Below are 26445 nucleotides of genomic sequence, written 5' to 3' on the forward strand. Positions count from 1 at the left end.
AGCTACATAACAGAAGGCATTTTCCTGCAAATAACCAATTTTTTTTTTTAATTCTAAAATTTTTAGTTACAAATGTATTGTTTCAAATGACTGGCTGTATTTTTTACATTGCAAATCTATCTATTGCAAATGGTATGTTAGGCTTTTAGTCAAATATATACTTAATATTTTCCTTGCTCCCAGCATAAGTATGTTCAGTATGCATAACCAAGCTGTCAGGTTGCACAAGGTTTCTTTAAAGAGGATTAATTTGAAGCAGAACTGTGCAGGGTGCCCATTGGCTGGCACACCTACATTTTACTCTGGTGACATTGCCAATCTGAAAATCACTTTAGTGAGAAGAATTGGATTTTAACTGTAGGTGGGATAACATGGAGAAGTTTCTCTGCAGTACTATTTGGACCCATACTGTAGCAGATGCAGAGGTAATCTATCAGTTTGTGAGTATCTACAAAACACAACTCTCTAGATAACAGGTTTAGAGTAAAGATTTAATACAGCCTCCATCTCCTATGATGTTGCAGTGACAGTTTAAAACTCATTCTCTAAATCTCAGCAGACTTTATAGCTAGCAGTGGGCCAATATAAAGTTTAATAGCGTTACAACACATAAATCATCTTTTAAAGATGCTACTAGTAGCTCCAATATTAAATGCAGACAATCGCCTGTGGTATAAATAATTTATCAAACACCGTTTCAGATTAGCCTTCCATGCTGAGTTATTTATTTTAGCCCTTTCTGTATGATTCCTAAGGCACTTTTTGAAAGATCCATTACTGGTCAGTTTAATGAACTTGGGGGTCTGTTTTGTCCCCTCAAGCACTCGGGTACAGCTGTGGTGACCATTACATGGCCGACGTGGACCTCTTTGTGCCTTTTACAAGTGCTGCCCATTTGTCATGTAGCGGTAAATGGAGCTGCACATTGGAGTCCAGGGACACATTGTGTGGTGCAGTGATGGAGACAAACAGATAGCTCTATAAAGTGCTGCTTGTCACAGCTGACTTGGAGTACAGTACATCACTCTTATTGTAATCTCATTTAAGAAGCAGGGTGGCCCGGGGGACTGATATTCCCAGTTAGTTTGGTCTTTGTAGCCATAAAGCAGGAAGTGCTCCTTTTATATTCTCTGAACTTTTAGGGAGTGTGCTTTGCTTGGATTAATTATTACAGGAACTTCTCCATGGCACTGGGTGAAGGCTTGTCAGCAGGTTTATCTGGACCACCTTTTTCTGGCTTGAGGCTTAGTATCCGCAGTTGCTGTTTAAAGGTGGATTGCATCATTTTAGGAGCCCTCTGGCTTGTTTTTATTAAATAAGTTATCAGCCATTAAGCATTTGCCATGTGCCAACTCATTATAGTTGCTTTCTGTACTTGATTTCTAGTTTTTGTAGCAAACCTGTGAGGTAGAATTTATTATCATATTAGAGAGAAGAGCCATCTCAGAGAGGTGGTTACTGGCTCCTGGCTACACAGCAGGAAATAGGAGTCTGAAGATTCAGTTCTGTCTGCTAGATGACCTTGAACCTGAGACACTCTGTTTTTTTGTTTTTTGTTTTTGTTTGTTTGTTTTGTACCAGGGTCATGGTCTTCTGCATGAGTGTTTTGGAGCTGTTCTTATCATGGAGGGCTATTTTTCTTGTAGTTGGGATGTGTCCTGCAGGTCTAACACACTGAATCTCAAAGTTCCCTTGAGATAAGCAATGCAAATCCATGAGCAGCTGGCTGGTTGGAGGAGGATGCCGGCACAGCAGGGGGAGAATATAGCACCTGGGCCTGGCCAGCTTGGGGCACAGGGTCTGCGTGGCTGGGTCAGAACCCCTCTGCAGCACCTGTCCCAGGCAGATGTTGCTCAGGACCCAGATCACCTCAAATCTTCCAGAAAAGGGAAGTGCAAAGTCCTAGAAAGAATGAATCCTAGAGGAAGACAGTGTTTCCTGAATGTTCTATGGGCCAAAGATGATAAAATGTGGTGTTTTTTCCACCTCTTAGGATTTTCTTGTTAGTTTTCCAAAATACTGATACAAAAGTTATTTAGTTGCAAAATTTTACTTTAAGGAAAAATTATGCAAATGAACCTAGTAGTATAGGTATATCTGTGCCTAGAAGTCTATTTGTAAAGTACTGTGTTCAGAGTCAGTATTTGACATATAAAGCAGTTTCTCGAACATACTTCTTGAAGATACTGTGTAAGTAATGGGTAGACAGTACTCATTTTCAGTATCCTGGTGTTTTGAGGGAGTTTGGTGGTTAAGGGAAGGACATGTAATAAGACCTTCATCTTGATAATGATCCCTGGCATGACATTGTAGGAACATTACTCCAGCACCATGGAAAATAGGCTGTTGGTCAGGTAAGTAGTCCATGGGTGTTGTGGGAAGCACAAGGCCCCCTTCTCCATAATAGAGATGACTACTAGAGGAGCTGCTACTGGACCAGACAGAAATTGGCAGCCACCATTCTTAAACTCAACCCAGGTATTGAGGCTCCGAGTGACAGGGAGTGACACAGCCTTGGTGTCCCCGATTAGTGAAGAGCCCAGATCCCAAGAGAGGTCACTTGTTAGCCGATAAGGCTTGTGGCTACCACAAACCTGTTTGACTGTTTGCTAGCTATGTGACCTTGGGGCTGCAAGACACAGAGGAGGGGGTTCCTTAAAGAATCATCTCAAGTAAACCAAATTATACATAATACATTTAAAAGTTTTGCACTTTTTGAAATGTGCTTTTGCCAGCAATCTACTTCCATTTCCAAATGTTTAATTTAATGAATTAAAACAGGCATGTGTAACACAGTTCATATGTTTCTGTGCCCTCTACATCATCTTCCCTTGGGAACTTTTAAGGTCTACAGCACTATTGGGGTTTGTTGTTGTTGTTGTTTTTTTTTGCTTGTTTCTTTTCCTCCCTGTCCTGTGTACCTTCCTTGCTCAGAGCACCGGCAACAGAGATGAGAACAGACAAAGAAAGGCAATGGTTAAGTGGAGAAAAGAGAAGGGGGAGAAGGGATGGCAGCCCTGAGCAGGGGAGCAAGCAGGGTGCTCCCAGTGTGCGTGCACATGCACATCTAAGGTTTGTTAATACGCAAAGTGAGTTGGAATGAGGTTGCATTTGTTAAGCGGGTGGTTGGGATTTGCTATGTGGGAGCAGTCTCCACTTCCATCTGCTCCACCACCTTTGCTTGTTTTTGGTAAGGCTTTTGAGGGACTATTGAGAATCCCAGGAGAGAGTTCCTGTTTAGATGGCCCTATGGGGTGAATTCTTACAGCACTGTGCACATACATATGAGAATAGCTTGCTTTACCACCCTCACAAACGTGTCTGACTGCTGGTTAGGTAAAGATCCCTCCCACTCTTGGAGAGCTGTCTCTTTCCTCCTCTGGGTCTGTAGAGGGCACTCCTGTCACTAGTATTCCAGCCTGGCTCAGATTTTCTCACAATTTGAAGCCTTGAATTTGTCCATCAAAGTTCTTAGGCCAGATTTAGGGCATTTGGTGCACGGGGGTTGGAGTTGGGGGGTGGTATTACTGAGATGTGTGCATTTTGTTGGGCTCATGTGTCTGTACCCTCGTGCCGTCGGGTAGCAGATGAAGCACGTAGAAAAGGCTGGTTCATTTCTGTCCTTGTTGCTAAAGGATTTCAGCTTCGTGGGCCCATGCTCTACCCTCCCGCCTGCATTGCACCAGTTTCCTGGGTGCCTTTGTTGACAGCCTGCCTTCAGCTTTTCTTGAAGCTTCACTGAGGCAGCCATTATTGACCCTTTGACCCTCTTCAGGCCCTGGAGCAGTCACATGGGTCTGATGCTCCCAGTGAACTTTTAAAATCCCAAGAGGATGAGAGGTTAAGGGACCTCTATCTGTGGCCCTAGTATCCCACTTGGCATGTGCTGGCTCTCTTGACTCAAAAAGTAAAGAGGAACTTTTGGGAGAAGCACCAAGTCACTTCAATGAACTTGTAGGCTCATAGTGGGTGGACACATGTTCAAGTAGTCTAATGTCTGACTCTGCCAACATTTCCTAGAACTACAATTGTGCTTTGGTATCAGCTTGTCTCAACCCCACGGTGCTGATTTTCTCCATTATGTTACCAGGAAGTCGGTTTCTGTAGTTTTTTGTTTTTTTCCGAGCCCGTTCACCTTTCTCCTCTATTTTATAGACTGCAGCTTTGTCTTTCCCCTATCCTTGGGTGGGAGGATTCTATCCTGGAGTCACTGTTAAGATACTTTGACCATTTAGCAAACGAAGCCCATGAGTCAAATCTAGCCTGATACCTGTTTTTGTTATAAAGTTTTATTGGGACACATAATCACCATGTTTATGCATTGTCTGTGACTGTTTTGTACTAGGTGATGGCATTAAGTAGTTGTAACAGACAACAAGTGTGCCCGGGAACCTAAGATATTTACTACCCGGCCCTTAGGAGAAGATGTCTTAGTTAGTTTCTATTGCTGTGAAGAGACCACCATGACCATGGCAATTCTTATAAAGGAAAACATTTAATTGGGGCTGACTTAGTTTCAGAATTTAGTCCATTATCATCCTGGTGGGAAGCGTGATGGTGTACAGTCAGATGTGGTGCTGGAGAAGGAGCTGAGGGTTCTGCTTCGTGATGCGCAGGCAACAGGTGTACTGTGTACCACACTGAGTGTAGCTTGAGTAAAGGAGACCTCAAGGCCCACTCCCACAGTGACACACTTCCTCCAACAAAGCCACAATTCCTAATAGTGCCATTTTCTTTTAAGCCACCACAGAAGAACTTACTGAGTCTTGCTTTGTTTTAAATGGTGGCTGCTAATAGCATATGATGGAAGACTTTGTGGTGAAGAAAGGGCATGGGCATGAAGGATTTGAAAGTCCCAGGCTCCCACTTACCACATGAAGAGCTTTTAGGCAGCCAAATGGTGTTGAAAACATTATAGTTCTAGGGAAATTTTAAACACCACCCATGAACACATCTGAGAAGTATCCTGTGTGTTTCTGAGCAGGCCACCATTCTCCATGGACACAAGTCATCATGGCTGCCTTTGTCTTTTTCAGGAGGAAGAAGCCAAGAAGCTAGTGAGTGAAGCTATCGCAGCTGGCATCTTTAATGACTTGGGGTCTGGAAGCAACATCGATCTGTGTGTCATCAGCAAGAACAAGCTGGACTTTCTTCGTCCATACTCAGTGCCCAACAAGAAGGGGACCAGGTAAGTGAAGGGGTTGGCATTTTTCTTGTGTCCTGTCACCTTTGGAATCTCCATGCCATCTGGATTGGGCTTTCTGGATTCTTTCCTACACTGAGAAAAGCCTGTGTTCTAAAGCAGCTTCTAACAACAGGTCTTGAGTCAAGGTTACCTTATAATCACAGGCTGTGGTCAGGCATGGAGACTTGTCTTTATCTATCACGTGTTATCAGGAGAGAGCTTCAGGCTGAGAGCTGGGACAGAGAGGTCGTGTGTGCACGTGTTGCACGTGTGTCTGTCCATGTCCAGCCGTCCGTCCGTGTGCGCCCCCCCCCCCCCGTTTTCTTAAGCATCTTAAGCCTTCAGTGGAATCTTGTGAGGTGTTTGGGCTGAACTTTTGTTCAGGCTGGCCCAAGACGTCCTAACGGTTCTAATCTGGTGGCTAGGAGCCTTTGAATTGTGGCCATGGTAGCTACAGTGTTGTTCATGCTTTAGCCTAGAATGTGGGAGGTTCCAGGTTCCATCCTAGCCTTTGGGGTGGGGATGGACCCAACAAAGTGACAAGGAGGCTAGCTGGTGAGGTGATGAGGAAGGGGCCAAGCACAGGTAGGTATGCAATAGTCTGCCTTGGGGCAACACCAAAATCTACACACTAGAATCCCACTGCCCTTTGGACTCATGGCTCTGAGGATGCTGCCTAGATAAGGGAACCCTCCCCAGAATGGACACAGGTGAAGGCAAAGGCTTGCCATTTGCTCTATGCCCATCACCACCATGAGCCTGGCTGCTGCCCTGCATGCTGCTAAGGCCAACAGCCTTACCCAAAAGGTATGGGGCTCTTGTGTCCATTCCCTCTAAAGACAGAATAAAGGTCAAAGTCAGCCTCTTGGGCCACTGGGACTTTGTTCTCAAGGCAACACTTAGGTACACCCAGCCTGGTGTGTACCAGGAGACATCTTTAAACCTTAAGGGAACAAGGACAGATGTGTTTGGAAAAAAGTATACCTCCTCCTAAAGTCCACTTGAGCGTCAGATACCCTTTCTTTCTGCTCCCCATTGGAGCCTAAGTGCCTGTTTTAATGGACAAGTTTCCTAGGAGTATATGATCATGGCACAGCTTCCGTTGGTCAGATACCAGCTTACTGGAAATCATTCCAACGTGAGACAAAGCAGAAAAGCCAGTGTTGGTCCTGCATTTTGGCAGTCAGGATTCTGGAGTCAGGAGATCACATTCGATCAGGGTAAGCACTTTGTGCTTAGAGACCTACCTCAAGGAGGCAGGTCAGGTACGAGTGTCCTGGTGGTGATCCACCATGCCCCTGCGGTGACAGTTAACCTTGTGTGTTCTGAAGTGATAAGCCTGGAGCTTGGCTTCTAGAGGTGTGGGGCAGAAGGCCATTCTGTGTCACTCACATTGTTTCGTGGAAGGATGTGAGTTTTAAGGAAGTGACAGCCTGAAGTCAAATGACCAGGTAGCTTCTAGCATGTACTGAGAATGATGGAGTGTGGAAGGGACATGGAAAACCAGTGCTTTTATATCATCTCTTAAGTGTTGGCTGACACACACACACCTCGCAAAAGTGTCTCCATCTTATAGCATTTGGAAGTGAAGGGTATTTGACTCCCTGAAGCCAGAGGTGGAGTTCCCAGAACTCAGATTGTGCTATCTGAGTACAATGTCTCTGTCCTGCCTTAACTGCGTTTGTTTCTCTCCTTAGGTTTGGCCGGTACAGGTGTGAGAAAGGCACTACAGCTGTCCTCACCGAGAAAGTCACCACTCTGGAGATTGAGGTGCTAGAAGAGACTGTCCAGACCATGGACACTTCGTGAATGGTGCTGGGGTGGTTGGTTATCTCTCTGGGTGACTGGGGTACACTCCACCCCTATCCCACCCCACCCGAAAAAACACATTCGGCTACTGCTTGCTGAGTGAGGCTCAATTAAAAAAAGACAAAACTCATTGAGTGGCTGTAAATGTGGGGACTGTGGGTCTGGGCTCCAGTTGACCTGACTCTCCTTCCATGTTCTGGATCTTTCTAGCACCAGTCTGGGTTTCAGTGTCAGTGGTGTGGCCCAAAACCAGATTGGGTTCTTTTGGCTCTCCAAGTGACTGTGTATGTCATGGTCTGTGGCTTGCTTACTTCATCTTCACTTGTGGGGAGCCCCAGGAGTTTGTCCTAACAGGTGATCCAGTATCCAGCAGCCTGCATGTCAGGTGTACGCAGTGAGGGAGTCTTGGGCTGTGACATGACCCAGTGGGTGGCTTGCCCTGCATGCATCCCAAGTTTACTCCTAGTACCCTGCCCTGTCCCCCACATACACATGAGGCAGACACCTTCAGTTTGAGTCCTTGGCCTGTACATGCTCAAGTCTAGAAAAGGGCAGATGGAGACTTGGCTCTCCCATGGCTGTGTGAAACTCATGACGGTCGAAGGAGTGCGTGGGGTTTGCTCTCTTGTAGTTAGGACATATCCTTGCACTGCCTTCTGGATGGTGATTGGTGGAGACTCTGGACATCCCAGGGGCCATTTTATTGGGCAGATGTTTCTCTTGGTTTGGACAGTGGGTGGAGTACTGAAATTTAAGTTCTTTGATCTACAGAGGCTAGTTGTGCCGAAGACAGAACAGAGGCTCTGAGAGCAGACACAGTGCATACCAAGAGTCAGGAAAACTTTCAGAAGTTAGAGCTGGGCAGGAGGAAACAGTGAGTATTGTGGGGTGGGCCACTGGAGGCCCACTTCCCTTGTGGGAACCGCTGGAGCCAGCTTGAGAGAGCACAGTGGATTTATTGAGTGGCAGCTTGGCTGATGATTCTCAGGATTACTTGGAGAACTTAAAAATATTCTGGAATTCCTTGGACTGTTCGGGGCCTGGCAAGTTGTTTCTAAAGGTGCCTCAAGGAGTTGTGCTGCTGTTGTGTCCTCAGTTTATAGCCTGCAGTTGAAGACGACACTGACAGGCTGTTAGAGCCGCCCTGAGCTGCTCAGCGGTCACTCCTCTTCCCGTTTTGTCTAAAACACGGAGGAGTGCAGGCTGTGCTCAGAGGGTGTGGCCAGCCAGGACCCTACTTTTGGGAGCCCTTGGTAGTAAGTTCACCCAGCAGCAAGTTAAGCATCACCTGACAAGACACAGCAGCACTGGCCTGTCACCAAGTGGGTACTGCTCGAGTATTGCATAGGCCAGTGGCTCTCAACTTTCCTAAAGCTGCAACCCTCTAATACGGTTCTCCATGTTGTGGCGACCCCCAACAATAAAGTTATTTTTGTTGCTCCTTCATAACTAATTTTGCTACTACATTAATCATAATGTAAATATTTTTTGGAGATAGAGGTTTGCCATAGGGGAACAAAAATAATTCAGACTGTTTCCTCCAGCACTTAAGTTTCCTTAAATTCACATTTATAAGTTAGTCTTCACAGTTAATCCTATTGAGAACAGAAAGTAAATGAACATATTTCTGCTTTTCCTGCCCATAACACAGTTGTATTTAATTCTTGACTCCCAGGGTCCATGGACTGGAGTTTTCTGAAAGGGTGACAGGCTGCATTTTTGGGTCACCTGCCACTGCTGGCTGGTTTGCATCTGTTTTGTTTTGTTTGAGATAGGGTCTTAGGTAATCCCATCCAGTCTCAAACTTCCCATATAGCCGAGTGTGACCCTGGGTTCTTGATCCTCCTGCCTCTACCTCCCAGGTGCCGGGACAACAAACGTAGGCTGCCAGGCATGCCTAAATAGCATCTTTTGTTTTAGATCCTGTTAGTCACTGGGAAGATAGATACTTCATTTACCCTTTTTGCAGATGAGGAAATGAAGGCTCAAAAAGGCCAACAGACTTCCCAAGTCACACTAGGAAGATAGAGAACTAGAATTTGTGAAGAACAGTGTGAGGGCAAAGCTCTTGGGTTTTTCTTGCTATCTTCCCATGGATGAAAATGACATACACTTATCCTACAATGAGCCACAGTATTCCAGGAGGCAGTGGTACGTGGCAGGGTTCAGAAGAGGAGGACTCTCCTATCTCCCAGACGCCATGCCTCTCAGTGCCTGATGCTGGGTGCTCCTCATGTCACTCATCAGAGTCATAAAATGCAGAGAAAGTATTAGCAAAGTCTCTACTCTAAACCATTATTTCAATTGTATCCCCTTACAAGAGAGTAAATTAAGCACACAGCCTGGTTGTATGGAAAGGTACTAAGAACTAAACCAACTGGTGTTAACCATTTGCAAAGGCTCACCCACACCAGTCACCCTGTTCCCTGCAAGTCTCCTGACAGTGTGGGCCTGGACAGGTATGAAGGAACCAGGCAGAGGTTCACATTTCAGTTGGTACAGGGGCTTCAGGGACTGCCAAACCCCTTCCCCCAGCTCAGATTGTCTGCAACAGTTCAAAGAAAGGACTTTGGAGTTTGACCATAACCCAGCTGCCTCCAGCTCAGTGGTAGAGGCAGCCGCCTTTGGGAGCCTGCTGAGCCCTCTGGTCTTGGCTGTGGGGGAGAGAACTCAAGTAAGACAAGTGGTGTTTGGCTTTGAGGCATGCTGCATTCAGGTGCTGGATGTCCAGACATGCATCTGCCTAGCCACTTGGTGCACATATCCGATGTCAGGCCGGTGGTCGGGGTCAGGGTAGATACACATACTGACCAGTTCCCGAAGCTGCAAGGAAAGAACAGTTCTGTTAGTCTTAAAGTGCTCAAGTACTTTACCCACATCCACACGTTCTGCCACGTGGCACCTCAGATGGAACTGTTGTCCCCTTTCAAGGGAAGAGTGCTTTTCAGGATAAGGTATATGGTCACACAGCTCTTGGGAGTGGGGTGGGGGATGGGGTGAGGGGGGCAGCCCATGCATGCCTAGGCCTGTCTAGTTCCAAAGGTGATGCTTTGAGACCCTGAGAGTTGTTACCCTCAAATAATCTTCAATTTTCAACCGCACACCGTTGTGCAGATTTGTGAGTGTGAGTACCCTGTGTACATGTGTGTCTGCTGTCAGTCACACAAAGCCCAAACCAGAGAAAACGCAAGGAAAGGGCTTATTGATCATAATAAATGCATTAACATGCAGCAAGGCTGCAGTCTGAACACCCCCTGGCCTCTTCATTGTGCTCATGAAAGACACGCTTTTAATTATCCAGACACTGAAGGCTTTGCCTGCCAGGGTGGGGGGAGGGGCACCTTAAGCCTCTGATCCCTCTTGTTCTGATAGCCAGAGTGCTAGTTATTTTAATGGTAATTAAAATAATGACCTTAAAAAGCCTGGGTTTTAAATGTTCAACACTGGACAGGCTGCAGCGTTTCCCATCTCAGTGCCTGCTGCTGAGGGTGCTGGTGGTCACCAGCAAAAGTAGAGAGAGGGGAGGTCCTGGACCAGAGAGCTCTAAGGCCTCAGGAGGCAGAGCCTGGGGAGGGCCCAGGATGTTCCAGAGGCCCTGGGGCTGCAGCATACACCTCGAGCTCGGGGGCCAGTCAGTCTTGGACTTCCTGCCACACTGAGCAGCTGGCTTAACTGGCTATAGAACCATAAGCTGTGCCTCCCTCTTTTGTCTGGCCATTTTGTGTTCCCACTGCTTCATAAACGCTGGAGTCCATGAGCAAATGAATGTATCTAGAGTCCATGCTCACCTACAAACAGTGATTTCTGAAGCTGCTCTGGAAAGGAACCATGGCTGACTCATCAGGTAAAAATACAAAAACCATGTCAAGGTGAAGTCTGCCCTGCAACACTTAGAAGCTGACTACACAGTTACCAGTCATAAGGGGGAACAACAACAACAAAATGACAAGATTCCTTAAGACATGATACAGCTTTAAAAGTGGTGCACGCCTTTAATCCCAGCACTCGGGAGGCAGAGGCAGGCGGATCTCTCTGAGTTAGAGGCCAGCCTGATCTCCAAAGCGAGTTCCAGGAAAGGCGCAAAGCTACACAGAGAAACCCTGTCTCGAAAAACAAAAAAAAAAAAACCAAACAAACAAACAAACAAAAAAAAGTGGGTATGTTTAGGGACACACTCTGTGCTAAGTAGCAGGATCTGGAGCTGCTGCCTGCTGGGGGCATATGCTAGTGAGACAGAATGGCTGCCCTAGAAGATAAAGCTAAGGGCTCTGGGGCCTTCATTTCTGCCTTGCAACTGAAGTGAGGTGATGGTGCCCACAGGCAGACTGGCACAGGAGCACAGAACTGGTGAGAGCCAAGTAGCATGTCTTCCTGTAGTGAGGAAGTTCTAGTTTAAGCAAGAGAAGGAACAAGCCAGTGAACTTTGTGAAGAATGCAATCCATTCTTTCCTGCTAACCTCCAGAACACAAATACTTTCACTATAGGGGGAAGGCGGGGAGTAGGGGCTGGTGAGAACTCCTCAAGCCATTGGAGCAGAAAGGTCCTGTACAATTCTCCAGACTCCTGCCCTCCCACCCCAGGGGTAGCACTATGCACAGGTGAAGGTCAATGAACCTGAAGGCTGTCTTGGAGCCTGCCAGGCTTTTGCCTATGCTTTGCCCCGATAAACAGGGTGTTCCTTGTAAAACCTCAACTCATCTGGAGGATGGGCTTTCCTTAGTGCAGTGGTTCTCAGCCCTCCTAATGCTGCAACCCTTTAATACAGTTCCTAATGTTACGGTGACCCCAATCATAAAATTATTTTTGTTGCTATTTCATAACTAATTTTGCTACTGTTACAAATTGTAATATAAATATCCATGTTTTCCGATGATTGTAGGCAGCCCCTGTGTAAGGGTCCTTCGACCCCTAAAGGGGTTGCAACCCAAAGGTTGAGAATGCTGCCTTAGTATAAACAAAATGAGGGAAGATTCTATACATATGAGCCATTATCATGAGGCAGTGGCCTTGGGTTCTGTAGGAGTGGACCTGGGAAGACCTTAGACTCTCGACAGACATTACAGATGGTGTTTAGCAACATTTCCATGAGCTGTGGTACTTGTGACAGCTACTTTTGATGGGGATGGTGATGCTGGCTTGGCTCTACTGAGCATGACACATGTACTAATCTTTACCATAAACCTGGACAGGAGATTCTAGTTTGTCCCCATGTTATAGATGAGAAAAACAAGACTCTAAGGGCAATGAAGGATGTACATAGACCTGTCTAGACTAGACCCTGAGCCAGAAGGGTACCAGGAGACCTGTCAGTCACCCCTCATAGTTTATTCAGGGGGGAGATAGAATTTAACCCATCTATAGAAATGATGGATCTGAGGATGACCTTCATATAGCCAGTAACTGTCTAGAGCCCCTGCACCCAGAATAAAATGAAAGTCAAAACTCCCAGGTTATAGGCCTGTTATGTGGAGCAGGAGACCAACCAGCTAGCCCAGAGGGGCCCATCTCTCATCTCCCTGGTAATCAGTACCCCTAGCCTGGCATTAGGTTCTAGTTCAGCTGTGTGCTGCTGCATCCTACAAGCCTCGGGCACTTCAGCACCACCCCTCCTGGAAGAACACCGAGACTGACCCCCAGCTTGCTCACCTTCTCAGAGTAATGCTCCCCTGGGAGAGGTGGGTAGTCACACTGCTCTATCTTCTGGCAGAGGGAGAAGAGATTCATCTTATCTCCATAAAAGGGGCTCTGAAGAGCTGCCATCTGCAAGGGAAGAATGATACAGGGATCAGCCTCAAGGTCTAACATTTCAGAAGCCAGAGGGACCACTGGTTCGTCCCCACTGCAGTAAGTGTCCTGTGGATTTCTCTCTGTAGCCTAAGGAGGTTGGGATTGTAATAAGGAAGTGCTGTTGAATCCTGAGGCCACATCCCCAGCTCACATAGGCCCTCTCTCCCAAGGACTGGCTGACAAGAATGGAGATTGTTCCCTAGTCTCTGCCTGAGCCTGACAGGTTCTCAGTTGGGGGTGTGTGGTGCAGGGGACAGTCAGCTCCGGTGTTACCTTTTCTTTCAGACAGGATCCGACATGGCACTTGTCAATGAGTGGTAGGCTAAGCTGGCTGGCCAGTGAGTCTCAGAGATCAGCCTATCCCCCCCTCCCCAGTACACATGCACAGCCCACAGCCTATTCAGAGTGCTGGGGTTCTAACACAAGTCCTGCACGGTAAGCACTTTCCAACTGAACTCCTTCCTCTGCCCATCTGTGTTTGAAGGTCTCACTTCATATCCCAGGCTGTCGAGGGACTCATGTTGTTCAGGCTGGCTTGAATTTGTGGTAATCCTCCTGCCTCATATTCTTGGGTACTTGGGTTACAGGCAAGTGATTCCATACCTGGCTCTGACTGACTTATCTAAAGAGTGGTGGCAACACCATTCTTGGGAACATGTCTGCCTGAAAGATGCCTTCAGTGAAAGGTCATGCATGAAGGGCCAATGGTTTGGGGACAGATGTAGATGTGGAGAGGGGGAGGTAGAACCATTTCCTTTACTACTATCTGCAGGTCATTGCCATCTCTCTCAGGGAAGCTCCAGGGTGGAGAGAAGCTGGGCTCTGCAGTTGGCTGTCAGGCTCCATTAAGTTGGAAGCCCCAGCCTGCCTACAGGGTGTGGCAAGGTTCAGACACCACCCTAGGCACCTTGAAGAGAGGCAGGCTTTTGGGCACTGGGGGAGTGACAAGACTGTTGGACAGTGGCGCTAGTGTGTTCTCACCCAGGTTTCCCTCTTCCTGAAGTAACCAGATTCCTCACCCCAGTGTTGAAGGCACCTGGGGAAAGCCTCAGAGAGGGTCTGTAGGAGCATGGAGATAGCCTAGCATGGCACCTGAGGGCCCTATCTGTTGATAAATCCATAATGGGATTTATAGTTTGTAGTCTGAAGATTTCCTGTGTCCTGGCCTGCTGGTGGTCGGGACATCTTCCCACTCACGTCCCCCAAGTAAGTACACAGAGGCCCATATTAATTATAACTGCATGGCCATGGCTCAAGCCTTTTGCTAGCTACCTCTTATATCTTAAATTAGCCCATAACTATTAATCTGTGTATCGCCACATGTTCCGTGGCTTTACCCTCATTCCATTATATGTTGCTGACATCCCCCCCCCCACTTCTGGTCTCTCTTTGAATTTCCCACCTGCCTCTAAGCTGCCTTGCCATAGGTCAAACAGCTTTATTTATCAACCAATCAGAGCAACACATTCGTAGTGTACAGAAAGACATTCCTCCATCACTTCCCCTTTTCTGTCTAAACAAAAGGAAGGTTTTAACTTCAGCCTATTAAAATTACATATAACAAAAGTTATCAAGCAAGAATTATAGTTACAATGTCTAGTCTATTTGTATTTTGTAAAATAAAAAATTTTCTATCCTATATTTGTGAGTCTAAGGTTTCATATCTAATTTATCTTTTTTTTTTTTTTTTTTTGGTTTTTTGAGACAGGGTTTCTCTGTGTAGCTTTGCGCCTTTCCTGGAACTCACTTGGTAGCCCAGGCTGGCCTCGAACTCACAGAGATCCGCCTGGCTCTGCCTCCCGAGTGCTGGGATTAAAGGCGTGTGCCACCACCGCCCGGCTTCTAATTTATCTTTTATCATAGCCAAGGAAAATTGTAACTATCTAGTCTTCAACTACATCAAAGACCACAGAAGGATATAATATTAAGTTTTCCCATGTCCCGCCTGGTCTATGGCTGCTCAGACCCAAGTAAACACAGAGGCTTATATTAATTAAAAATGCTCAGGCTTACTACTGACTAGCTCGTACACTTAAACTCAGCCCATTTCTGTTAATCTGTATGTCACGACGTGTTCTACGGCTTTGCCTATGTGCCATTACATGCTGCTCCCTGGATGGCGGGATGGCGTGTGTCTCCCCCACCCCCAACCTTCTTCCTGTCTCTCTCTGAATTTCCTGCCTGCCTCTAAGCTGCCTTGCCATAGGCCAAATGGCTTTATTTATCAACCAATCCAAGCAACACATATTCGCAGTGTGCATAAAGACATTCCCCCATCAAGTGTTTCCTGTCACTCACTTCCTGTTGCCTCCTGCTAGAAGACAACCTAGCCCTTCCTGCTAGTGAAGGGCCATTGGGTAATCATGTCCCACCCAGTTAAGGTCCAATCTGTTTGACTCCCTAATGACAAGTCAGGCTGCCGAGGCCTTTGCTCTGGATCACTGGCTGAGGTCCGCTTGGCCCTGGCCTTGGCATACCTGAGGAGTCCTCTGGACTTCTGTGGAGTGGGCCTGAGTTCTAGCTTAGAGCAGGAGGGAACCCAGGGAGGCTGTATGACAGTCAGCTTTAGTTTCCTGGTCTACCCCCACCCTCTGCTCACCCCTCAGATCAGCCTGGTTCCAAGGACAGCTTGCCATCTTCAGAAAGGGCCTGGGGTGGGGCAGTGAGGCTGCAGATGGCTTCAAAAGTAGGGGGCACTGGTTTAGGGTTTGATGCAGGAATTTACCCTGGGCTAGGCAAAACATGCAGATAGGTATGGAGGTTTGTGGAACTGTTGACCTTGGGTCCCTTAGTGGTGGTGAGGACACAACTGGCCCACAAGCCCCACTTCACAATAAGGTTGCATTGACCACCTATACTAGGCACAGAGTGGCCTAGTATACAGTATACAGAGGCCCCACCCACACCCAGAGGCTGGTTTTGCCATGAAGTCTGCAAAAATGGCTTGACATGGGTAATATGCCTCCAAAAATGAAAATAAGAGCCTTGGTGCCAACAATTTTTGGACAACTTCAAAAGGACTTCCACAGGGAGCAGCTGAGGCTCCTAGTTGGCCCTCAGAGTGACTAGAGCCCTCTGAGTCACAGCTGTTGGATCCAGATGAGTATCCTAGCTTGTTGTAGGTGTTGAATGTCAGTCTCTCTAATGCTGGCCTAGTGATTCCTATGTGTTTAGGCACCAAAGTCAGGACTTAGAACAGCCTGCTTGGCTGGGAACCCATCAAAGCCATGACTGGGTATGGTGTACTCTAAGAGAGGGCTGCATCTGCCTCTGAGGAGTGTAAACAAAGCCTGGGCAGGGGACAGGGCTAGCAGGAGCAGAGGAAGCCAGCTGTCATCCCCTACTCTTCCACTGGCCCTGGGGGCTGCACACAGTTCTCCTCTCAGCCAGACTGTGTTTATGTTTAGAGACCCTCGTGACTCTAAGGGACAGGAAGCAGCTTCTGAAAATAAACAACACAGGATGGAAAAAAGAAAATAAGCCATCTGGATGGAGACAGTATACATGAGAGTAGGTCAAAGGGGGCTCCCTCCATGAGGACCCAAGCTGAGCTGTGCTGAGACCTCCTGTTGGCCAAAGCAAAAAGGGAAATGTGTCGAGCTGTTGGGCTTCTAAGGACTGGCAACAAATACCAGCTGCTCAGCTCAACTGGTCAGTAGGTTCACAGAAGCCTGAGTGTCTAGAGCTGGGTACCTCAATTACAGGGCCTCGTGCACTTCTTTCCACATGTGGGGCAGCTGTAGCTGATGCGGATGGGACTGATGACCCAATCCTGAGGGGACTGCTGCTGCTGAGATTTGGACCTTGGGTCCGTTTGCCCAGTCGAGGCATCTGCCAGACACTGCATCTCTCCCCTGGAAGGCCCAATGGTTGAGAGTTCTGTGGGCATGCTCACAAACATGAAGTCAAAATTGTTCGCGCTTCCTGATCTCATGTGTTTAAGAGTATTTGGGAGTTCCTGAACAGCGTCCCCTCACCCTAGCACCTGACACACTTGGGCCATGCTCTCTGAGTCTCCCCCCAGTACCTGACACACTTGGGTCATGCTCTCTTAGAGGAGTCTCCCCCCAGCACCTGACACACTTGGACCATTCTCTCGGAGTCTCCCCCAGACCTGACACACTCGGGCCATGCTCTGAGTCTCCCCCAGCACCTGACACACTTGGGTCATTCTCTCTGAGTCTCCCCCAGACCTGACACACTTGGATCATTCTCTCTGAGTCTCCCCCAGACCTGACACACTTGGGTCATTCTCTCTGAGTCTCCCCCAGACCTGACACACTTGGGCCATGCTCTCTTAGGGGAGTCTCCCCCAGCACCTGACACACTTGGGCCATGCTCTCTTAGGGGAGTCTCTGGATCCCTGCTCTGACCCCAGGCCCTAGACAGGTGTTCATTAAGTCTATTCCTCAGACTGTGGCCTCAGAATCTCAAAAAGACTTGGCCTGCCCCACTGTTGACTGTTCTGGCCTGAATTGCCCACAGTCCTTCCTGATGACACTGGGCTACCAAGCCCTAGGAGGTGACCCATAACAAGGGCATTTTCTCTAGCCAAGCATTTAAAATGCATCACCTTCAGGGGGTACAGCTCAGTAGCAGTGCTTCTACCTCCCACTCCTCCCCTGGAGAAAAGGCAGTATCTGCCCTAACACATCTCAAGCGCCTGGCTCAGAATGAGACACTGAACTCTACACCATGTAAAGAGATTGGAATTTTGACCCCAGACAGACCATCCGGAAGCCAGGAGGCGGCGACCCGTTGCCGAAGAGCCTCATGTGGACCGGTGGTGGGGCCGTGTGTGCCTGCACCTCACACAGCAGAGCTGTGGGACAGTCCCCAGAAGCCAAGGTGTATCCTGGGGCACTTCCTGAGTGTCACTGCTGCAGCCAGTCCCCAGCCATCAGTTTAATAATGGGGTTCTTTAGGTTGACCAGTTCAAGCCAGACCCAAACCCCATGCAAGCTCAGGGAAGCAAAACACAGGGTTCCAGTTCTAATCCCAAAGCCCTCACCTGCCTGTCACCTTGCATACTAGGGCTCCAATCATGTGGCCAGGGCTCGGTGGAGACTCTTGGGAGTGCCCAGCAATGGGTCCCAGCAGGCTGGTGGGAGGTGCAGCCACCAACATGGAGACCTCAGATGGCCCAAGCTTCACCTCTCTTGTGCTCCCCAGAGACCCATTCCCAGGACCCCACTGTGGCTATCTTAGATAATAAGGATCATACCAAGATTCAACAGCCCTGTCCCTGGCTCCAGGCTGGCTACCTGATCTGGAAATAGCCATGGATGGCACCATTCCACAGCTAGGGAGGGAAAAGTTCTGCAGGCCCACATTGTTGGGCCTAGAAAAACAGGGTACCTCCTTAAGGGGAGTAACACAGGGGCAGGATCCAGGTGTGACTCCATACCCATTCCCAGTGCCTGTGCGGGACCTGTCTACCAATAAATAATACACAAATGTGATTACCAAGGAAAACAGAAAAGAGCAGTGGAGATGCTCTGCTGGTCCATCCCCTTCTCAGAGTCCACAGTACAGCTTACTACCAGCCACCCTTCCAGCAAGGATGACTTGACCACATCACTGAGGCCATGTCTGCTGAAGGGTGAAGGATTGGTCTTCAAGGATCCTGAAACTGCAGGTGGGTATGTGCAGCACCAGTACTGCCCTAAGCTGGTAGGTGAGCCTATCTTACCTGTGTCCCCATGGAAGTCCCCACGGGCCACCAATCTGCACATGAGACACTTACCTCATACAGCAGACAGCCTAGGGACCAGATGTCTGACTTAAAGTTGTAACCATTCTCATGGATCCTCTCTGGTGACATGTAGTATGGTGTTCCCACTGCAATACAACAAGGGGTGGACTTAGGAGCTAGGCCTCAGTGGGGCAAGAACAGGGGTTCAGGGAGAGGAAATGTGGCCTGTCCCCTCCCCGGTTAGCTGAGATGGTTGCCCATGTTAAAAGAACTTTAAGTGGATCCCCAGGATCCCTCAGATTGAAGAACTGGTTAGGAGCCACATAGCTCCTAACCAGTTCAATGCAGAAAAGCAAGTGACCATTGTCCCTTTAGGTAACAGTTTGTATGTGGACAGTCCAGAACAAGCTCTCAACAGAAGAGAACGACTGTCCTTGTTAACTAAGCCACATGAGGGGAAACTAAGGCTGAGGCAGGTCAAGAGGCTTTATATAAAGGGTTGATCCATTAAAATGATCAACTTCATGATGACAAAGTCCTTCAGTTCACCAAAGATATCATTCAGAGATATCACCTGAATGGCAAGCTAGGGTGTAATGGTTTGAATGAGAAAAGTCTCCCATAGGTTCAGGTCCTGAACTTTTGAACCCCAGTGATGGTGCTGTTTGGGGGGTAATAGAACCTTTAAGAGGTACAGTCTTGCTGAAGGAAGTTTGTCAGTGGGGGTGTGCTTTAACCCCACTCTCAGGTCATTATGATCTCGCAGCTTCCCGCCCTGGCTGTCTGCTGCTATCTTAGTCACTGTTCTATTGATGTGAAGAGACACCATGACTAAAACAAACTGAGGAGGAAAGGGTTTATTTGGCTTATACTTCCACTTGACAGTCCATCAGTGAAGGACATCAGGGCAGGAACTCCAACACGGTGGGAACCTGCAGGCAGGACCTGATGTGGAGACCATGGAGGGGTGCTTCTCACTGGCTTGCTCCTCGTGGCTTGCTCAGCCTGCTTTCTTATAGCACCCAGGACCACCAACCCAAGGATGGCACCACTCACAATGGGTTGTGCCCTTCCACACCAATCACTAGTTAAAAAAATGCCCCACAGGCTTGCATACAGTAAAATTTTATGGAAGCATTTTCTCAATTGAGGCTCCCTTCTCTCTGATGACTCTACCTTGTGTCAAGTGACAAAAAACCAGCCACAGCAGCTTCTGTGCCTGCCTCAGTATGGGCTCCCTCTCTGGAACTGTGAGCTAGAATAAGCCTTTTCTTCTAGTCATGGTATTTTATCACAGCAAGAAGAAAGTAACTAATACACCGGGATGGAGAAAATCACCTCGGGTCTACCTGACACAGACTGACACCTCACCAAGATGGTTTGGGTCTGAAACATCCCCCTCCCCCAAAGACTACATGCTAACAGTCCCCAGCTAATGGCATAATTGGGAGGTGGTGGGATCTTCACAGAGTGGGGTAAAACCTCTGTTTTGCTCCAGATGGGGGTATGAACTTCTCTGGGCTGTGGCTCCTGAACTCCCCGGTTAGGACAGCTCTGGTCCATGGCAGGAGTCAAGGGGACATGGGTATGTTACATAACAGGCTGTGCATATCTTCACTTTTTCTTTGCAGGCCAATGCTCCACTTATTCAATAGACGATGGTCTGCGACGTGGTTCCCATGAACTCACATCTAACCATGACTGTTGCTTCATCATGACAGCAGCCATCACTTCAAGACATGGTTGAGAACTGGACATCCTATCCTGTACTCATACTCGATGTTATAATCAGACTGGGGGCTGCTCAGTAAAAGAACTGCCAGCTAACATGTGCAGCCGTGACTTCTTGAGGGCAAGTGGGATATTAGGAATAAACATCTGTGCACTCCAGTAGTGAGAATACAAAACAAAAACAAAACAAAACAAAACAAAAAACAAACAAAAAAAACCAAAACAAAACAATGGCCAGGTGTGAAGTGAAGAGGTGTCACAGCCAAACCACAAGACAGAATCCACAGTTCTTGGTCAGTAGTGGGAACCTAGGGACAAGCAGCACTGGATTCCAGCACCCAGGTTCTACAGTTGGAGGCAGCCATAATACAAGGGTAATGGTGCAGGGCTAGCCAAGAGGCAGAGTCAGAACTGTGTCCCAGCAAGGCTGCTCCGGTAGCTCTTCCCACTTGTTCTGGGCCCCTTTTATATCTGCTAGGTCCAGGCAGGAGGGACTCTAGGGTGGGGTGATCTGCAGGAAGCCTGGGCCAGACCTGTGTGTGTCAGCCTAAGTTCTCCTCGCAAAACCAGTTCCAGCTGCCACTGCTCCCTCTGAGCTCCACTCCACTGCGCTTGTGCACTGGGAGCTGCAGCCAGGCCGGCCACAGCCTGCACGAGAGCCAGAGTTGCTAAGGAGAGGCAGGAGAGCTGCTTTCCACTCCTTACCATTGTTCTTCCACCTCACTGATGTGGTTTTTAAACCTTTTTTTCTTTTTTGAGACAGGATCTCACTATGTAGCCAGATGGTCTGAAACCCTCTACATAAAACAGGTTGTCCTGGAACTCACTCACCTGCATCCTTCACTTTTTCTGTTGCAGTGTGGGGGTTAGAATCTGGGTTTTGCCCATGTTAATGCTCTACCCTTGAACCACACTTCCAGCCCTTGGTTTTGTGAAGCAGCATCAATAGGCAACCCAAGCTTACCCTGAACTTAAGATCTTCCTGCCCCTGCCTCCTCTGCTGGAATTACAGATGTGTACCACCATGCCCAGGGAGGAACTTTCTTCCAAGATGCTGCCTACATTTCACCCATCCACCTGTCTGTCCTCGTCTAACCACTCACCTATTACCTGCTCATCAGAACCCATTCACACATCTGTCTTTCCATCTGGTGGTTGATGGAGCTGTGGCCCTATGCTGGATGGACCCTGAGGTGAGAGTTGCCCATCCCAGGATGTGTCTAGCAGGGGACAGATGATCATGGGTCAGGACAGGCTTGCACTGAGCAGAAGTCCTAGTATAGTCACCAGGAAAGGTTCTAGTAAATCTCTAGCTAAGTAGCACCATCCAGGCTTGGAATTTGGACACTTGTCCCTCTCCTAAGCTTCTGGGAGCACATGGCCAATTTGAGAGGAGCCCCTGAGCCTTACTCACCCACCTGCTTCATCTGGGAAAGAATCACGAATAGCTAAGAGGAGTTTGGCCCATTCTGGAGGGCACTGTACCCTCTCCACTGGTCCCCTGACCCAGGCTTCCTCATAGGCTATATGGGGCACTATACTTTGGAGGTGGTGGGGTGTGCAACTTTTGCCAGGGGAGTAGGAAGCTGAGCAGCACAGCACTCCCTGCAGCTACGCCGATTTAGCTGGATTTTTATCCAGGTAATGACAAATGAGGAAATACAATGGAGCATAATACATCACTTGTGTATACAGATGAAATAACAGACCTGAAAGAAACCCACACTTGCAGCAGGCCACTGGGGAGTGTGTCTCCAGACCTCAGGGAAGGGAGATGCTGGAGAACCTGGAGGAAAACTGGCAGGAGAGGCTATCTCCCTGGGCAGTGTTCTGTCCCAGAGGACACAGGCCACCTTGCACCAACTAGTTTCACATGTGCAGCAGAGCGAGCCTTGCCTGATCTCAGTCCCTCCTCATAGCAGGGGACAGGACTGCACAGAAGAAAGAGGAGCCTACCCAAGCCTGACCTTCCTGAGTTTTCACCCTAGAACTGGGGATTCCAAACCTGGAATCCAGAAACCAGAGAACATGGACCTCAAAGTGGAAGCCTGACTGAAGAGCCCTCCCACAGGCTGAGGGAAGAGTCCTCCCACAACACGCTCCCCTGTCCAAACATACAAGCAGGATTAGAAATGCTCGCTTGCTTGAGATATTAGACATGAAAAAGGCCAGTGTCTGCAAGTTGCCCTTCTCCAGGTGACTTCATCCACCAGGTGGGGCTGAAGCCTGGACTGCAGAGCTATGTAAACTACCCCCTGGTGTGACCTGTTCTGGCCACTCTCCAGCCAAAGGCCAAGATGCCTCTGCCTTGGTTTCTAATCAGTGATGCTCTCATGCTTAGTCGCCAGTTTTCCTGACTGGACAATGAAAGGTGGGCACTGAAACAGTGTTTGGTCCTTGGTGAATTCTCACTAATGAGCAGGCATCCCTGGGTATGTCTGTCTGTGTGAACCACAGATCACCTCACAGCGTGTTGTGGCCGCACATAGCAGGGTCCCGTGCATGGCATCACAGGCGTATGACAGGGAGCGCTCTGCTTCTCCCCACCAGGTGTCCCTGCCTCAGGCAGCTTGGGGGGACCCCTCTCTCCATCTGTCTCCACACCATGGGCCGGTGGTTCTTGGAAATCCACCTGGACAGAGATACTCTCTCGCCCGTGTGACAGTGACCACTGGTGCGGCCTTGCTTCTCTCAGCCTCGGTCTCCTCGACTAAACAAGGGTGAAGGTCCTGGGTATGAGGCCATCTTATAAAAGCAAAATGTTTCTCAAGTATTTCTAAAGCCCACCTTTTTATGACCTGCCCCTTCAGTGAAGTGAGTGGACAATGAAATGCAGCTGGAAGCTGATGCAGCTGCAGATCCCGGGTGACGCTGGGCTCCTCCAGGCAGAGTTTAGACTCTCACAGCCATCCTCTCACTAGCTCATCAGTGCCAGTCTGTGGCCCCTTGCAGTCACACAGCCCAGGACCGGGCCAGGCCTGGGAAGCGGCCATGCCCCTTGACATGGTCCCTGATGGGGTTGTCCCCAAAGGGCTCTGCTCCCCAGTCCCACAAGGTCTGGGTCTGAACAACCTCCCTTCCTGCCCCGGCCGGTCTCAGCCTGAGGCACCCTGTCACCACTGTCACCAATGCCAAACACAAGGCTTGCATTCCTGCTCTCCAGACCCACCATTTGTCTCGAAGCTGCTGCCGTTGCTTGGAGCGAGACACTTGCTTGTAGCTTGTGAGCTGTGTATGGGCAAATCTTTCATTTTTCTTTCATTATGCCGGCGTGTACTGTCACTTAATTTTTATGTATGCAATCCTTCCTGACAAATATGATCTGCTGCCTAGTAATTCGTCTGACGCTCATTCTGTTCTGAGCTCTAATTACGGCTCCTATTCCTGACACTGAGGCAGCCGCTCTGCCACCGCTGGGTACCGCACCTGTCAGCCTGACCATGGCACTGACTAATGCCCTTTCATGCCAGCCTCCTGTTAGCAAATACAAGCATAAGGAGGGGCCAGGGAGGGAAGGCAAAGAACAGATTTGCATAAGCCCAGCTCTGGATCAGTAGCTTTAGGAGATGAGGAGGTTGCCAGGACAATGTGGCTACTGCCCCAGCATCCCTCACATAGTAGGTGCACATTAGATGCAGAAGATGAATAATTCATAGCCACATACACGATGAGAAGGGCCCCTACATCCTTCCTGTGTCACGGTGTGATAGCAATTAGCTCTAGTTCTTGCCCAACCAGACTTGTGTGTACTTAGCTGTGTACTGGCGGTACAGGGTGCTTTCCTCTGGAACTTAGAGACTTTTTGGTCCTGGGTTCTGAGTCTGCACTGCCAACCTCCAGGATTAGAGTAGTTACAGAGGAAGGGCCTTGGCTCCCAGAGCTGGCCCAGCATCCTCAGTCCCATGGTGCCTTCTGGACTGTGGTGCACATGGCCTGGAGCAGGGATGGGCCTGGGAGGGCACCTTGCACCCATCTTGCAGGGTCTGCTCAGGAGGCCTGAGGAGGTGCCCAGCTTGTGGGGGCAGCCTCTTCCAAGTCCCAGTTCCTCCTCATTAATGTAATAAGTGTAGCAGTCCGAGCGGATAAAATCACACTGTCGGAGCAGCCAGGGCTCTGCCATCCCTAACAAGGCGATCCTAACCAGCTCTGACTAGTCATTGCAGCCATCTTCTCCAAGACAGGACAGAGTGGGGCTTGGGCCTGACTGACAGGCCTGGGAGGCACCGCCTTTGCTCTTCGCTTACTGTTTCCCTCTGCGTCCCGACCTTTTCCAAACTCTTAAGCCAAAGGGGTTGAGGTATGTTATCAAACACTTACTTGCCTAGCATGTGGGAGACCCTGGGTTCTGTCACCCCACACAACAAAGAAAAGGCATCCGAACTCAGTAAACAGGTGAGGCTTCCTTCCAGTCACGGAATCAGTAGCTGGAGGATCCCTGATGGATCCCCTGGCCCTGACCTTGTGGAAGAAGTAGGCACTGAGCAGGACAGGCTAGCATTGTAGTCTCAGCTCTGGGGGATACCACGTGACCTTGAAATCACTCCAACTCCCTGAATTCCAGTTTCTAGATCCTGTGGCCTCTGAAGGCCAGTGGAGTGTAACAGTGTCCTCAGGTCCTTGGGGACAACAGTGTCCTCAGGTCCTTGGGGACAACCCCTACACAGCCTTTCCTTGGGGGCAGAGAACCAAGGGAATCAAAGGTGAGGCTAGTCCAGGTATTCCTGGGTCAGGTGGAGGCCCACCCTCATGACACTCCTGCAAGCTGGCTCATTTCTCACAAGTGCATGCCTTGGGTCTCAGCCATCATGGCCCAAATGATCAGTGACAGTTTCCAGAGAGAAGTTTCCCCCAGAGCGCTGTGCTGCCACCAGAAGCTGCTGTGACATGTGGCTGGCTGCAGGTGCCCAGGTGTGGGGGGCTGGAGCTGCAGAGTGGATGGGACTGAGTAGAACTAGAGGTTTTTCTGGGAGGTGGTCACAGACCAGACATGCTGGCCCTTGTCCCTTCTGCCTCCCCTAGTGATGCCCACGAGATGCTGGGAACTGACTGTCGTGGGTTCCTGATGACACCCTGCTGCACCTGGGCTAACAACACAGGACGTGGTCTCTGCGCCCCACTGGCAAAGCTGGCTCCATGAGCGAATTAAAGGGAAGAGGCTCCATCTCGTCACTCAAGCTTCTTGCCCTGACACACAGGCATTCCTAACCAGAAGCTCATCTGACTGAGTCTCTTCCCTCTTCCTGTCCCTCAGCAGCCACCCTCTCCACACCCCCAACAGGGGCATCAAGGCCTGTACCCATACCCGACCACCCAAGCTCATGCACGGTTCCCCCAATTGGATATAGGTCCTACCTGGCCTTCCCAGTTGCTCTTCCTCTACAGTCCAGCCGTCCAGCCACAGACCCCAAGACTGACTTCACAGTCTTACAAGCAGGCCCACGTGGGGAGCAGGCCACAGGGCTAACAAGAGCACAGCAAGAGGACCACAAAGCAGGCAGAAGCAACCTACTCTGTATGACAGGGTCTGTTGGCCTTCCAGGAAGTACTCAAGAGGTGCCCTAGGGCACAGGGAGACCCCCAGTGGCCTATCTGGGCCTCAGTTTCCTCTACTCTGGATCTATACCAAAGCAAGAGTGAACTCTAGGGGCTCAAAAAAACATATTCCCCACACTATGCAAATGCTTCCAGGAGAACGTCTGCCCTTCCTGCCAGGTCACCCAGGCCTACAGGGGCTGCGGGGAACACAGGCCCCTTACCTAGTGAGTGGGCTGCAGTGGTCTCCGAGCTGAAGAAGCGGCCCAGGCCGAGGTCGCCAAGCTTCACAATGCCCGTAGCTGTGATGAACACGTTGGCGGGCTTGATGTCTGCAGGGTGAGGACACGGGGTTGGTGTGGGAGAGGTCTGGGAGTGACCACGAAGGCCCTCACTCAGGGAAAACCAACTCCCACTGAAACATCAAAGTCCATAGGCAGGTCCCTTTCTCAGGCTTCTCTGCAGCTCTGCTTGCCACCCAGAGGGACCTGGGACAGTTGCTCTCCAGGCCTCGTTTTCTTCACCTATAACATGAGTCTATCTCCTTCGTCTTCCCAGGCTGGACATGAATGGGGAGCAGAGATCTCTACACTACTGTCTCCTTTGGTACAGCAGCCGCCCCATGCCAGAAGACTGGCAACTGTACAGCAGACACTCCCTGACAATCACCAGGCAGCATGTCACCTAGGGGGCACCAACTGAACA

The 26445-nt window shown here is 49.2% G+C and overlaps 2 protein-coding genes across 6 annotated transcripts in view; one reads left to right on the forward strand and one right to left on the reverse strand.

Annotated features, from left to right (window-relative positions):
* Psmb7 (proteasome 20S subunit beta 7) overlaps positions 1–7124 on the forward strand; it is a 60797-nt gene extending 53673 nt beyond the window's left edge. The window contains exons 7-8 of the mRNA XM_028856794.1: positions 5037–5188; positions 6883–7124. Of these exons, the coding sequence (XP_028712627.1) occupies positions 5037–5188; positions 6883–6994 (264 nt within the window). The 3' untranslated portion in view covers positions 6995–7124. The remainder of the gene's footprint in view (positions 1–5036; positions 5189–6882) is intronic.
* Positions 7125–7930: 806 nt separating this feature from the next.
* Positions 7931–26445, reverse strand: part of Nek6 (NIMA related kinase 6) — a 74570-nt gene continuing 56055 nt past the window's right edge. For 4 of the 5 annotated variants that reach the window (XM_028856793.2, XM_028856791.2, XM_028856792.2 and 1 more), the window contains 4 exons: positions 25965–26072; positions 18529–18623; positions 12642–12755; positions 7931–9817 (listed from right to left, as the gene is read on the reverse strand). In XM_028856793.2, coding sequence (XP_028712626.1) covers positions 9707–9817; positions 12642–12755; positions 18529–18623; positions 25965–26072 — 428 coding nt within the window. In that variant the 3' untranslated portion in view covers positions 7931–9706. The remainder of the gene's footprint in view (positions 9818–12641; positions 12756–18528; positions 18624–25964; positions 26073–26445) is intronic. The other variant, XM_028856790.1, reaches the window with a different exon arrangement.

The sequence above is a fragment of the Peromyscus leucopus genome, chromosome 4, assembly GCF_004664715.2.
Source record: "Peromyscus leucopus breed LL Stock chromosome 4, UCI_PerLeu_2.1, whole genome shotgun sequence".
In the NCBI taxonomy this organism is placed as follows: Eukaryota; Metazoa; Chordata; class Mammalia; order Rodentia; family Cricetidae; genus Peromyscus; species Peromyscus leucopus.